General features: G+C 33.5%; 1 protein-coding gene across 1 annotated transcript in view; it reads right to left on the minus strand.

Moving 5' to 3' along the window:
* Nucleotides 1–225: 225 nt before the first annotated feature.
* The window catches only part of ndl (serine protease nudel), a 32450-nt gene continuing 17295 nt past the window's right edge, over nt 226–15380 (minus strand). Inside the window, exons 12-25 of the mRNA XM_033466453.2 lie at nt 14100–14230; nt 13158–13421; nt 11800–11980; nt 11547–11716; nt 9859–9972; nt 8885–9071; nt 7917–8246; nt 6647–6835; nt 6433–6580; nt 4629–4791; nt 4356–4532; nt 2794–3031; nt 2051–2167; nt 226–1926 (exon numbers count right to left, since the gene is read on the minus strand). Coding sequence (XP_033322344.2) covers nt 1626–1926; nt 2051–2167; nt 2794–3031; nt 4356–4532; nt 4629–4791; nt 6433–6580; nt 6647–6835; nt 7917–8246; nt 8885–9071; nt 9859–9972; nt 11547–11716; nt 11800–11980; nt 13158–13421; nt 14100–14230 — 2710 coding nt within the window. The 3' untranslated portion in view covers nt 226–1625. The remainder of the gene's footprint in view (nt 1927–2050; nt 2168–2793; nt 3032–4355; nt 4533–4628; nt 4792–6432; nt 6581–6646; nt 6836–7916; nt 8247–8884; nt 9072–9858; nt 9973–11546; nt 11717–11799; nt 11981–13157; nt 13422–14099; nt 14231–15380) is intronic.

Raw genomic sequence — 15380 nt, forward strand, 5'->3', positions numbered from 1 at the left:
AATATGATAGACAATTTAACATTTCAAATTTAGCCCCTCGAGGACGGTATCTGTGCAGTGTACGAACTCTCGTACTGTTCACGTACGTATGGGTAATTTTTATACAATATATATTTTAATAAAATACTTGAAACAAATGGCACAGATTGTGTAAAGATTCCCCGGATACATTGCCGTGCGTAAAGAATAGAAAGCTAAGAAAGGGAGAAATAATTAACGATGAAAGAATATATTAAACGATAATATTTAACGATTTGACATTCGCGTCGTCCTTGTTGGGTTAATTAGATTAAATAAAGTACTTTAATTTTATGCAGTTTTCGAGGTTGCTGGCACATGCCATGGTATTGATATAATAAATAATGTCACCTATATATGTACTTGTTACAACGATGACTTTGTATATTGGAAGCTTATATTGTGTATATTAAATGATTTAACTGACATGAATGCAAAGCAGTATCGATCATAGTAAATAGACCTATACAGGATGGGGCATTTGAAACTAGATACCTGAACAACTCGCTTGTTTTTGATCATTGCAAAAAACGTGTCAAACAAGAATTGTTTGATTTCGAGGGGCACATTATATGATGTCAATAAGCTTTTTATAGGTGAAGCCGTAGAGGACATGTGAAGGTCACACTTGTTTTTTTAATCGGGATGACCTAATTTTTTGTTCACATTCTGAAAGAGCCTTTCAAGACGAATGCGATAACCTATAAATAAAGATCATTCAAGATCACAACGTATGAACTGCAATGAAAAACGTATGGATAATTTGTAAAATTCTTTTAAAAATTTTTAAAATTTTTAAAATTCTTCCTAAACACTTTTCAAATAACTTAAGTCGAAGGACAAACTAGTAATAGGATCCGTAGATACAGGTACCAGTGAAATGTGATTCAACGTAGCACAACAAATGCTCAAGATATTTGAAAAGTCTCCTGGAAAAATTTGTTTTTCATTGCAGTTCATATGTTGTGACCTTGAATGACCTTCATTTATAGATCATTGTATTCGTCTTAAAAGGCTTTATCAGAATGTGAATGAAAAATTTGGTCGTTCTATTTATATTATTTTATTATATTATTTATATATTTATTTATATTATTTATAAAAATAAGTATGACCTTCACATGTCCTCTATGCCTCCACCTATAAAAAAGTGATTGACGTCATACAATGTGCACCTTGAAATCAAATAATTTTCGTTTAACACTTTTTTTCTATCTTCAAAAACAAGCGAGTTATTCAGGTGTCTCGTTTCAAATGCCCCACCCTATACAGTCAATGAATTTATAATAATGTTATCTAGAGATCACATGTTTCTTGGTTCGAAGCGTGATGAAATGGTTCAGTGTTAGAGTTTAACGTTCGTCATATCCAGGACACATATGTTTTCATGCAACGCATAAGACTGGCTGATTAACGACATAAAATTCTATGGCAAAATTCTATGAATGGACCCAAGATGAACGAAAATGCTTTCCAGGGGATATTTATATTCTATTTTATATCCACCATACAATTTTAGTGTTCAATAAATAGTGCTGAACTTATCCTAAATATGATAGATCAAATAAATTAGAGATTCATTCGCGATTATAATTAATTTAGTTAAATTAAGCACAGGTAATGAACGCGCGATGGCAATTTTGGTCAGCTTCGACCAATCTGGCCATCGGTTTGTCGTCCCTCAGTGTTATCCACGTGAAATGGTTCAGTTTCACCATGTAGAAGTTGTCTGGTTCAAGGATCATGGGTTTTTCGGTTGTGATCATGGTGTCGTTTCCGATGGCTCCACGAGAGTACCCTAAGCTTTGGCATAGTTCGTTAGCCTTGTCGTCGGACGTCATTGGTTTTGGGAAACATTCCGTGTGCCATAGACCGTAACTTCGATGAATTATTTCGCCAGAATCGGAGCTGGAACCGAACATCGAACGATTAACAAATAATTAGAGAACAATTAGGAACTCTTGTAACATACTTTCAAATAGTCTAGTGCCCGGTAATTGTAACGATTCACGGTATAAATGTATAAACACACCTGTTGGTTGGCGAAGTTGAAAGCCTTCTACACTCTGACTCATCATCGCCGTTGATACAATCTGCATCCCCGTCGCAGATGAAGTCCTGAGGGATGCAGGTGTTGCTGCCACTTGATCTACAAAGGAAGAGTTCCGTATTATCATCCGCATCGGACTAATCTCTTTTCTTCCTACTATAATTTTTTATATAACTAATTCATTTTATATATATATATATATATATATATTATATTTATATATATACAGGGTGTCCCAAAAATGTCTCGCAACCCGGAAATGGCGGGTTCCTCAGATCATTTGAAACAGCTTCTTCCTTTACAAAAATTTTCTCCGAGGCACCGTTAACGAGTTATCAACGAAAAACAGTGACCAATAAGAATCGAGTACGGTTGACGCGAGGCGACCCAGCCAACCAGCGCACGAAGCCCAGTTCCGCTCATTGGCTCGGTCGCCTCGCGCCAGCCGAGCTCGCCTCTCATTGGTCACTGCTTTTCGTTAACTCGTTAACGGTGCCTCGGAGAAAATTTTTGTGAAGGAAAAAGTTGCTTCAAATGACCTGAGGAATCCGCCACTTTCGGATTGCGAGGCATTTTTGGGACACCCTGTATATATAAATTATTATAATATATTATAATAATATAATAATGTAATATTATTATGTTATATATATATAATTTAATAATATTATTATTAATAATATAATATTATATCATAATAATAAATAATAAATAATGTTTCTTACGTGAAACACTGGAAGGCATTGGCAGTGCAGTTGCATATTTCCGGTGATTCGTCGGTTTTGTCCAGACAATGGCGAACGCCGTCGCACAGTCTTTCAGGTCTCGTTAATCTCAGGTACTCCGCGCAGGTACAAATGTCGGGCTCGTCCGATGCGTCGTTGCAGTCGCTGATTCCATCGCAGAATGCACTTTTGTCAACGCATTTGCCGTTTCTGCAGCGCAGCTCGGACTTCAAGCAGTCTGCAACAACGTTCGAAATATATTCGTTAAAATAATGTAGTATAGTCGCCTAATTTTCGTATTTAATTTAACCCTGAACTGAGGACATCCGAATTTGTAACAACTAATCACTGAAATATATTTATTATAATTATATTAGTATTAACATTGAATTATAATTAATTATAATATTATATTTATTATTAATTATATCATGTATTATAATTATATTTTTTATATAATTGAATATGATATAAATTTTTTTTTCTATATAGAAACTAAATTTAGCATGTATTGCACGTGCTGGGGGTGACAGGGAGAGGGAGCGATACTCGAAATAATAACATCTAGATCCAATTATGATAGAAACAATAAGCAACAATAATTACAGCAGAGTCTGTCAGACTTCGCGTCCTCAATTAACGGAGTATTCTAGTGTAAACTTTTGAGAAATCAATTTGGACCTCACATGCGAACTTCTAAAATTAACGAAGTTATGGTTGTTTGAAGGACGCGCGACGATCTTATATCATTATCGATATACTAAACTTTAACACTAAACCTACCGAGATCTAAAAGGGACTAACAAGTGCTGTCTTATAAGATTTACAGGATAGAATTTATTTAAACTTCTCTTCTGCCTGAGTAAACAACTAAATTCAACCATTTTTTATGGAAGCGGCTTAATGACTTCAATAATTATGAAATAAAAAATGTGAAACCAGTCATTTGACCGGCGATGGTATGTCTAGCGTTAAAGGCATTTTTCTCGAAACTATGTTTTTCAGAACGGTGTCCATGATATCTCAAAACCTATTTGACCAATTGACTCGAAATATTAAGCACACGTTTAGTGCATGTCTGATTACAGCTCCTATTAGAATCGACTAAAAATTTTATTTCTTTCTATTTTTCAGGCCTCCGAAGTTTAACGAAACATGCAATAATCGATAATCGAATTTCAAAGTATCGCCACTTTTTTAATTACCGACTTTCTTCTTTCGTTCTAGTATCTGCTACAGCCGAATTCACACTAATTAAGGAACTTTCACTTTTTTTTATTTCGGACAAGCAGAATAGCCGGAATCGTGGGCACCGTGAGACGATCCTTTTTTAAAAGCGACTATGTTTAAGAGTATGCGATGCCACTAATTTAAATTTTCTTTATTCCAAAGAATTTTAAAACGTCGTTGAAACACGTAAAATAATCCTTGTCAATTTGACTGCAAAAGGTACAATAGTTCCTTTGTTAAAAGTTCCCTAACGAAGTTAAAAACACACGCGCCTCGCACTAGAATATCCGCTAAGGATCAATGCGTCTGATCCAGAAAAATGTAATACTTACTGCAACCTTGTACATCGTTATCACAATGTTCACGAATTTGTCTGCAATATTCTGGATCTTCGTCAGTTTGATCCCGGCAATCCGGAATGCCATCGCAGACTCGACTTCCAGAAATGCACTGGCCAATGTGGCACCGGAAACCGTCGCAAGATGGTTCGATCGACAACCTATCCTTATCTGTAACAATTAAGAATTCGGTATGTACAATGTAACAATTCAGAAGTGTATACAATGATTTTCAATTGATCGCTTTCTTATTCGTTGAAATTTTACCCAAAGCTTCCGTCAGGTAGAGATTTATGTGATCGATGCTCGTTAATGTTTGCGTATCCTGGAAGTCGCAGGGGCCATTTTCGTCTTCGAAGGCTGCGGCCGGGTACCATCCCTTCTTCCCATGGCAGAATATCGTTCCACTCCACTCAGACTTTTCATTTTCCTTAAAAAGTTGATAAAGATTAATCTGCGGACTCTTTGAACGATTTAGTAACCAGCCGACAGCGAGGCACTATTTTCTTCCCCTTGTTTAACACGTTCACAAATGTGAATGCTATAGTATTCATTTTCATTCTGATAGAAAATGACATGAATGCTATAATATTTATATTATATTATATTATATTGTATTTATATAATATTTATTATATTATATTATATTGTATTTATATAATATTTATTATATTATATTATATTTATATAATATTTATTATATTATATTATATTTATATAATATTTATTATATTATATTTTATTTATATAATATATTTATTATACTATATTATATTTATATAATATTTATTATACTATATTATATTTATATAATATATTTATTATACTATATTATATTTATATAATATTTATTATACTATATTATATTTATATAATATTTATTATATTATATTATATTATATTTATATTATATTTATTAATTTATAAGCCACATTATCATGCATTGAATTCTAACATACAGCGTTCACACTTTGAAATTATTATGCATTTCAAACTGGTTTGTTGACTATTTTCATTTTGAATTGTCTTTTCTTAAAAACTTCCGTCAGCTAGCACATTGCGTGAATTAGAAGCGCAACACTTGACGTAGATGCCATTGCATCTGTATTTTGTTGGCATATCACACCTGTCTAGTTTTGCAACTCGTTAGTATGTTTACGGACCACGAACGTGTTAATCAGTTAGCTGTTTTCGAGGGTGTACAGTATACCGAGTGTCTTACTTAAGTGGGACCTCTTATTATCTTCCTTAATCTTGAGAAAGTAAAAATTTTTGATCTGTAATTTAAATAGTATCACGTGATCAGTATTCCATAGGGGTTGTTTCTTTAAAATGTCCTCTTTCATAGTTCCCAAAGTCGTCGATGTTTTTTCTTAATGACTACATATATTTTCACGTTGCATCACGTAACTCATAAAAAGATACGTTCAAATATATGCTGTGTTATGACCTTCAAACGACCGTGAACTCCGAAGACAAAGGTGAAACTTAAATTTCGGTTGTAAGCAGAATGCAGGCTTTGCGAGACATATTTAAAAATTGACCTTCATCTTCGGTATTCAAGGTCGTGTGAAGGTCATTCCGCAGCACATATTCGAATGTATTTTTTTTATAAACTGTGTGATGTGACATTGAAATATATACATAGTCATTTTTAAAAAATATCAATAACCCCTTGAAAAAACTAGGAAAAAAACAATATTTTAAAAAACTACCCCTGTGAGATACTGACCACGTGATACCATTCAAATTACACATAGAAAATGTTTACTTTTTCAAAATTAAAGAAGATAATAGGGTGTCACACTTGAGTGAGACACCCTGTATACTCGTTATAATGCAAACTTTTTTTTGACGAGTATACTCGTCGGAAACGGCCAACTGATTAAATCAAGTAAACAAATAGATGTTACTAATAAAATAAAAAAATAAAACAGTCATTTTTCATTGGTTATAAAAAAAATTAAACAGTCAATTCATTAATTATAACAGCCACGCGTACGCTATTTAAATAAATTGCTACAGCCAACTGGTTAATGTTAAGAGAAAAGTTATTTAAACGACGAAGTACCGAGCATTCGGTGATGGACGCATTAACGAAGCATCGCTGACAATTCTGACAATTCTTCAGCACCGGTCGCAGACGAATCGACTTTGTCTCGTAGTTCTCGTCTGTTCCGACTGCCACACAAAAATCATTCGATCCAGGCAGGTATATCCTACGAAACAATAAATCAATTATCACGTGGTTCAATGTGGTGAGGAATGTAACAAAGTGCACCTACGTTTTCTCGAGAAACAGTGGTCGAACGTAACGAGTGAAATTGACGGGATGTTTCAAATGTAGTAAGATCGACACCGAATCGTTCACGTGCTGCACCTCGTCGATAATCGATATCTGTTGATGAGGACCGTCCACGTAGCGGAATAATGGGCCATAACCGAGCACTGCTGTCGTGTAGTTCGTATCTAACCTAAAATTCACGTGAACAATAAATATAACAATATAATATAATACAAGATTCTACAGTTTCACCGTATAGTCAGTTAGTTGAAAATAATTCTGACGAAAATTTCACTTCTATACATATTATATATTATATATTATATATTATATATTATATATTATATATTATATATTATATATTATATATTATATATTATATATTATATATTATATATATATATATATATTTATATTATATATTATATTATATATATTATTTATATATATTATATTATATTACAAATTATATTATATACATAGCTTTTTTCAAGCTAAATAAAGATGCTGTGCGGTAACTGCAAAATACAAGAGATAGAGAAAAACGTATTTCTTTTATTAACAATTGTAACAGGTTGAAAAAAACATAGGTAACCGTGTCAAAAAATTTTAGAAATATTTATATTGTTTGAATTTCCAAAATAAATTTATTCTATAAATTCTTCGAATATTAATTGAAATTTTTAAATGCTGTTATCGTTTAATTTTTTCAAATATTTTCGTTCTGTAAATTCTTCGAATATTTTTATCCCGTGAAATATTTTCATGAAATATTTCCTTCTGTAAGTTCTTTAAATATTTTTTTTCTATACATTCTTGAAATACTTCTTTCTGTAAATTCTCTAAATATCGTTTCCTGTAAACTCCTGAAATATTTCTTTCTGTAAATCCTCTAAATATCGTTTTCTGTAAATTCCTAAAATATTTCTTTCTGTAAGTTCTATAAATATCTTTCTGCCGTAAATTCTTGAAACATTTCTTTCTGTAAATTCTTCAAATATTTTTAATCCTTTAAATATATTTATCGCATAAATTCTTTGAACACCTTATTGCGTAAATCCTTCAAATATATTCATTGCATAAATTCATTAAATATTTGAAATTCTTCGAGAACCGTTCCAAAATCCGTAGCCTAATTACAATACTTGTTGACAAACGGCGCACGTCGAGGAACACGTTCGCAGCGTCGCCGCGCCATAAATGGTACGAAATTTTTGATCTGGGTTATCCTCGATCTCGGTTCATGATTTCTTGAAAACGGTTCCACTTGCCTGACGTTTTCGGCGCATTTCGAGGCGGATAACAGCCAGTTCTCGTCCAATAAGGTAGCTGAGCAACGGTAGCTTCCGTCGACAAAGATGGCGGCGATCCACGGCCACAGGTAGTCACGACTTCCGGTTCCCGCATCGACGATCAGGTGCGCGTTCTCGCTGGAGTTCAGAACCGGTCTGCAGCGGATTTTAATCCCGGGACAGGTTTTGTCCCCGTCGCTCAGAGAGGCCGCTGATAGACTCGCTTGGAAAGCAGGGTTCTTCTTGCTCCAGCGTATCGTTTCCAGCTCGGAATCCCTCACGCTGACTGGCTCCGATGACTCCAGATAACTGAACGAGGCAGACAACTTCTGACGTCACTCATCATTTCTTACGTATCGACATTTCCGCAATTTTTCGTCGATAAGTATTCAAACAAGAGATAGGAAAAATGGAAATTTCAATTTTCGCAATGACGTTCCCAAAAATATATTTCAAATGCATTTCGAATGTGTTTAATTGAATATGTACAGTCGACGACAAAAATAAGCGGACAGATATAGGAAAAAATGGAATCGATGAGAAACGAATTTATATTATTATTACGAACTTAACTTTTACTTATTCTATTATATATGTATCATATTATACATATTATATATATATATATATATATATATATATATATATATATATATATATATGTATATAATGAGGGTAAATAAATGAAGTCAGTAAAGTGAACAAATGTTAATAAAATACAGATAAATCAGTGAAATTAATAAAAAAAAAAATGATATCGATTAGAACGAATAGGAACGAGATGAAATTAGATGAATAAAGTAAATAAAAGATAGGAATAAATACAAATAAAATAGAAATAAATTGTGCACGTTAATAAATACGTTGACTACCTAATCTACAGCAGCAGAAAATTGCTGGTTGCCGAAGGAAGCGCACATTATAGAGAGGAAACAAAGATTACTCACGCGAACCCGAAGTAATGGCACATCTTCTGGCCGATGACCTCGATCGTGGATTTATTCTGATGCATTTTAGGAAAGTGGCACGTAGGCCTCCATTTCCCATTAACATACCGGGTTAGAATCCCTTGCCTCCTCAAAGATGGCCGCTCGGCCGCGTCCAAATGCACGTGCTGTCCATTAGACAATGTGACTGTGAAGAGAACGAAACAGGTTTCACGCATTTCTGTAATTAGTTTAACACCTGATTCATGGATATTTATGCAAATTGAACATTATCTGCGCTAAGAAGGTCGAAACCAAACAGACATTTTTTCTTTAGTGTCTAGATAATTTTTATGCTTAATGCATGATTATTAATAGACGCCGGATGTTTATGTACAATAAATATGTGAATATGCAAAATTGACAATACATTTTGCGGTTATTATGGGATATTATAATTCGAGTTATTTATTCGTAAGTACATGTAAATAAATAAATAGATATATTTATTTATTTATTTGTATAAATTAATATTTATTTATTTATTTATTATTATATATCATGTCGCATACGATAGAATTTTATATGTGTATAAAATTTTTTTATGCACGCTTTTCACGCATTTTTTTCTCCACCGATGATTTTTACAGTTTTACAAAAAATGCGGAATATTTTGGACCTTATGTCGCATATGATAGAATTTCTTTTGATTTTTATTGCAACATTGGTCGCAAAAGAATGAGAAACCGAAAAAAATCGGAATATTGCAAATTTTTCGGAAACGAAAATATGCATAAAAACATATGCATTATCCAAAAAATAGAAAATAAAAATGCATAAAAACATATGCATTATCCAAAAAATAGAAAATAAAAAATATATTTTTAGAATTCTCTATTCATATAAAACATATTTCTATCCAGGTCCTATTGCTCCATCTGTGTTCTATAAAAATATGCATATGCATAAACATCCAATGTGTAATTATTACTTACAGCAGTATCTCTCGTCCTCCGTGAATCCACAATCGGACACTCCGTCGCAGTGTTTAGCAGAGCTGATGCAGGTTTTGGTTTCTCTGCAGTAGAATTCGTCTTTCGCGCAAATCTCTATGGAATATAAGTGTTTATCAACGATCGGTCTTATTTGAAAATGATTTAGCTCCCATCCGTGTATCGCTTCCGCAAATTAATCAGCTTTTTTTGACGAGAATACTCGTCACGAAGAAATGGCAATATTTTTTGCTATGACGAGTATACTCGTCATGAAGAAATGGTAGTATTTCCTGCTATGACGAGTACACACGTCATGAAGACATGGCAACATTTCTTGCTATCACGAGTATATTCGTCATGAAGAAAAGACAGTATTTCCTGCTATGGCGAGTATTCTCGTCATGAAGAAATATTTTCTGCTATAAGAAGTATACTCGTCGCGAAGAAAAGGCAATATTTTCTGCTATGACGAGTATACTCGTCATTAAGAAATGACAGTATTTCCTGATATGACGAGTACACTCGTCATGAAGAAATGGCAGTATTTCCTGTTATGACGAGTACACTCGTCATGAAGAAAAGGCAGTAATTTCTCTGGTATGACGAGTATACTCGTCATGAAGAAATTACAGTATTTCCTGATATGACGAGTACACTCGTCATGAAGAAAAGGCAGTAATTTCTCTGGTATGACGAGTATACTCGTCATTAAGAAATTACAGTATTTCCTGATATGACGAGTATTCTCGTCATGAAGAAATATTTTCTGCTATAAGGAGTATACTCGTCGCGAAGAAAAGGCAATATTTTCTGCTATGACGAGTATACTCGTCATGAAGAAATGACAGTATTTCCTGATATGACGAGTATCCTCGTCATGAAGAAATGGCAGTATTTCCTGCTGTAGCGAGTATACTCGTCATGGAGTAATGGCAATATTTTCTGCTATGACGAGTATACTCGTCATACGTACAAAGTAATTACAATTTGCTGTTTAAATTGCAATTTTAGTTAAAATTAAAACACATTCATCCATTTTAAGATGCTTCGAATATTTGGAGACCAGGACGAAATAAAACGAACAAATAAAGGAATGTAAATAATTATTATAAAAGAACTGTGTACAGAGTGAATCGTGCAATTAGATCGGGTTATACAGGGTGTCCCAAAAATGTCTTGCAATCCGTAAATTGGTGGTGCCTGAGGCCATTTGAAGTAACTTTTTCCGTAGCGAGAATGCACAGTCGCGGCTTTGTATACGAGTTATCAACCGAAAATCAGTGACCAATGAGATACGAGATCATCTGATGAACGGAGCTAAGCTTCGTCCGTTTGTTGGCTCGACCGCATTGCTCCAACCGAGCTCGCTTCTCATTGGTCAGTACTTTTCGTTAATAACTCGTAAACAAAGCCGCGCATTGCATTTGCGAAAAGGAAAAAGTTACTAAAAATGACCTCAAGAACCTCTCATTTACTGGAAATAACATTATTTTCAAAGTCCATATATAGCGTGTTCAAATAATTCTTTCCTTTGTGACACAGTTTAGGTACACACTTTTCAAAGAGGTCGCAACAGCAAATCGATTAATTCGTCCGTAACAAATTAATGCAACGAGGAAATTGATGCACTTTCACAGTTCAATTTAATTGGAAGTTGTGAATCACTAAATTCTATTGTTTCACCTTACCACAATTCTTCTCATCGGTTTCATCGTCGCAATCGATGTATCCGTCGCACACGGAGGTCGGTTTCACGTTGAACAAGAAATCCCTGCAGGTGCAATTCAGCTCGTCTGTACCGTCTTCACAGTCCACAACTTTGTCGCATCTTTTGCTCATAGGAATGGTTTGCAACATCCTAATAATCCACAAATGGAAACGCAGCATTAGAAGTTTAATGAAAAGATCCTTTGAACTCAATTATTTCAAAGCGATTGTTACTTGGAGCACATAAAAACAATTGGAGGTTTTGGTAGTATTGTCGACGCCTCGGTGCTGATATAATTAAAATATTCTGTCGTCGACGCTGACGGTTCAGAGACGATAGCTGTTGATGTCCTTGTCGTTATCTGTTCGACGTCGATGGATGTCGATTCGCTGATCGCGCCGGTAACTTGAGAATCTAGAACAGAAATTAATTTACTTGTTTATTTAATTATTTATTTATTTGCGGGAAAACGCATTAGCAGGACTGTATGAAATTGTATTAAATCGAGGTATGTAAACATAGCAGCTTAACACAGGACGGTATAGAATAATGATTGATGAGAAATTACAAAGATATTTGATGTAACGAATGCTTAATGGAGTGATAGGACTGCCTAAATAGATCGATTAATATTATCAATTGTAACATATTTTTACTATAAATTTGGTGAAATTTACTTTTATATTATTTTATATTATTTTATATTATTTTGTATTATTTTGTATTGTTTTATATTATTATTATTGTAAATTTAATGACATCTGAGTTTAAATATAAATACGAAATTTAATATAATCAAAATCAATAAAATCCGTAACAGATTTTTACTATAAATTTGGTGAAATTTATTTGTATGTTATTTTATATTATTTTATATTATTTTATATTGTTTTATATTATTATTATTGTAAATTTAATGAAATCTGAGTTTAAATTTCGTGTTTATATTTAAACTCAGATTTCATTATATATATATATATATATATATATATATATATATATATATATATATATATATATATATATATGTGACAATTAATTTTTATTTGAAATTCATTTTTTAGACGGTGTTAATATTATCAATTATAATAGATTTTTATCTTGAAAATCACGACAGACATTATTTACATTAATAATCATTCGATTAATGCCTGTGTAGAAGCCATAAAGTGTATTGTGTTGCTCACAACTGACAATACAAGAACATAACTTCTTCAATTTTAACATTTAAAGACCGAATCTTTTTTAAACATATTCCTGATAATTTTCTGATTAAAATGAGACCAAACATGATATAGTTTGGACAGATATTTCTGATTACATAAAATAAAATCAATTTACGATGTAACTGTAAAATGTATAAATACGGTCTAAAGCATATCGTGTTTGGTCTCATTTGAATTGGAAGAATCTCACGAATATGTTAAAAACAATTGTATACAATTTGTTCCGTGTGCGCCGATTTTGGAATCTTATCAGGTCCTGTTGCAAGACAGAATTACGATGATGACAGTTGACAGCATGGAGCGTGAACAAAACTGATCATTTTAAGTAGCGAACGTGCCGATAAATTTTGCATCAGTTCCCTCACCGTTGGTTAGAGTGCTCTCAGAGGTGGTAGAAGTGTTTTCCAGAGGCTTCACATTTTCCATAACTCTGCCAGGATCGTTCATCTTTCTTTTCGGCGGATAATTCTGTGTCTTGAGACAGTGGAGTTCGTCCTCGCCGTCTAAACAATCCACCATACCGTTGCAACGCATTTCTATTGGCAAACATCTCCCTAGACCCCCCTTACAGCTGAACCCTGGACACTTTGTTAGAGGCGATCGCCTAAGAGGCGGCAGGCCTTCGTCGTCTGAAATGGAAACAAAACGATCATTCCTGTAGCTAAGGTAGTATTGGGTTGGCAACTAAGTAATTGCCGATTTTAGTTATAGATGTCTCTCACTCCCATTTTTATGATATCCGTAAATGTTATATTACAAAATTATTATTATTATTATTATTATTATTATTATTATTATTATTATTATTATTATTATTATTATGTTATTTTTTATTATCCGCGAATGTTAGCAACTGGACAAATTGAATGCAGCGGTCAAAGAAAAGCGACCAGAATTGGTCAATCGTAAAGGTGTCATTTTCCACCAGGAAAATGCTAGGCCGCACACGTTTTTGTCCACTCGGCAAAAATTGATGGATATTGGTTGGGAATTGATGTTACACCCACCATATAGCCCCGATCTCTTGTTATACGAAAATTGTGTTGTTCCCAATTCTTTGTCGTGTTATCGTGGTTATCGTTAAATGAAATGAAAGTGACGGAATGCCGGACAATCTCGACAATTGGAACCCTCACTTTAGGTACTTTTACCATACTCTTTGGTTTCAAAAAAGAATTACAATGGAACAATAACGATATCAAAATATCAATAACGATATATCGTGATTAAATAAAGTAAATGTGACACGCGTTTCCGCTTCATATTTTCGTCTGGTTACTTTTCAATTGAAGAACTGGTTGACTCACTGGAAATCTCTCGGATCCATTCCCGGAAGTAGCTGACTCTGGTGTAAACACCCGGTTCAAATGGACGTGCACAGCCTTCACCGTGACTGATTATGCCTGCGACATACCACTGCGATTCTGAGTACGGATTTCTGAAAAATTATTTAATGTGAAAATTACTATACGCAGAGAAAAGAGAATTTTTTGCACGTTTAATCTGAATATTAGACTAAAACATTGTGACTTAGGTTTCATATTTTGTTAGGCAGAATAATAATTGTTAATACGAATTTTTATATAAATGTACCCAGATAACGCGCGACGAATATTTTATATCCATTTTAGGTCTTACGATATAAACTAGATTTCTTTGAAAAGGTCACGGTTCATAAGTGCCCTCAAAATAAAAAAGAAGACTATACAGATAATTAATTGAACATTTGGCTCACAACGGAATATCATTCTTTTTTCATTTTCATTAATTACTGACACAGCTAGGAAGAAGCCCATCTCAAAAACTGGCTGAAATATAACATTATTATTTAGAATGCTGTTGTTTCGTTAAGTGAACTAATTGCTGACGAGAATAAGTATAATAGTCGTGTATTTTAATCGTGCAAAATTTCATTCTTATAACAATTATTTTTGTTGATTTGTATATCATCATTTAATATTTTTATTTTCATAGTTATTTTTTAAGACGCATTTAGTAAAATTCAATAATAACAGACATGTATTTTAATCGTGCAAAATTTCATTTTTATGGCAATCATTTTTGTTGATTTGTATACCATCATTTAATATTTTTATTTCCATCGTCACTTTTGACGACGTATTTAGTAAAATTCAGTAATTCAATTGGTGTCATTATGTAGGGTAAAGTATGGACTTTAACATGCAAAACGAATTAGCTGTTACTAGGTGCTACCGGAGTAGTTAAAGTGAGCTTCATAATTATTGACGCCACGCAGTAGCAGAGCAGTTTCGTACAAAAATGCCTAGCAGTACTAGGCAGTACTGGAATTAACTTCCTTCAAAGAACGAACACTCGAAATTAATTTTTGTCACTCTGCAAGTCACACGGAGAAAACATCTGATATAAAGCCTTATTGCAAAAGCCCGAAAAGTTGGGCATATAAATCTATTAGAAAATGTTTTTCACAGCTTTTGGATATTTTCTGTCTTATATAGTATAGTCCTCGCGTGACGAGAAGGCATATTTATGTACACATTCCCCCTCTTATTAACCCAGTTTTGAAACGTGAAACGTTCTGAAGACGTTTGTAGGACGTTTATAGGACG

Source organism: Megalopta genalis, chromosome 3 (genome assembly GCF_051020955.1).
Source record: "Megalopta genalis isolate 19385.01 chromosome 3, iyMegGena1_principal, whole genome shotgun sequence".
Taxonomy (NCBI): Eukaryota; Metazoa; Arthropoda; class Insecta; order Hymenoptera; family Halictidae; genus Megalopta; species Megalopta genalis.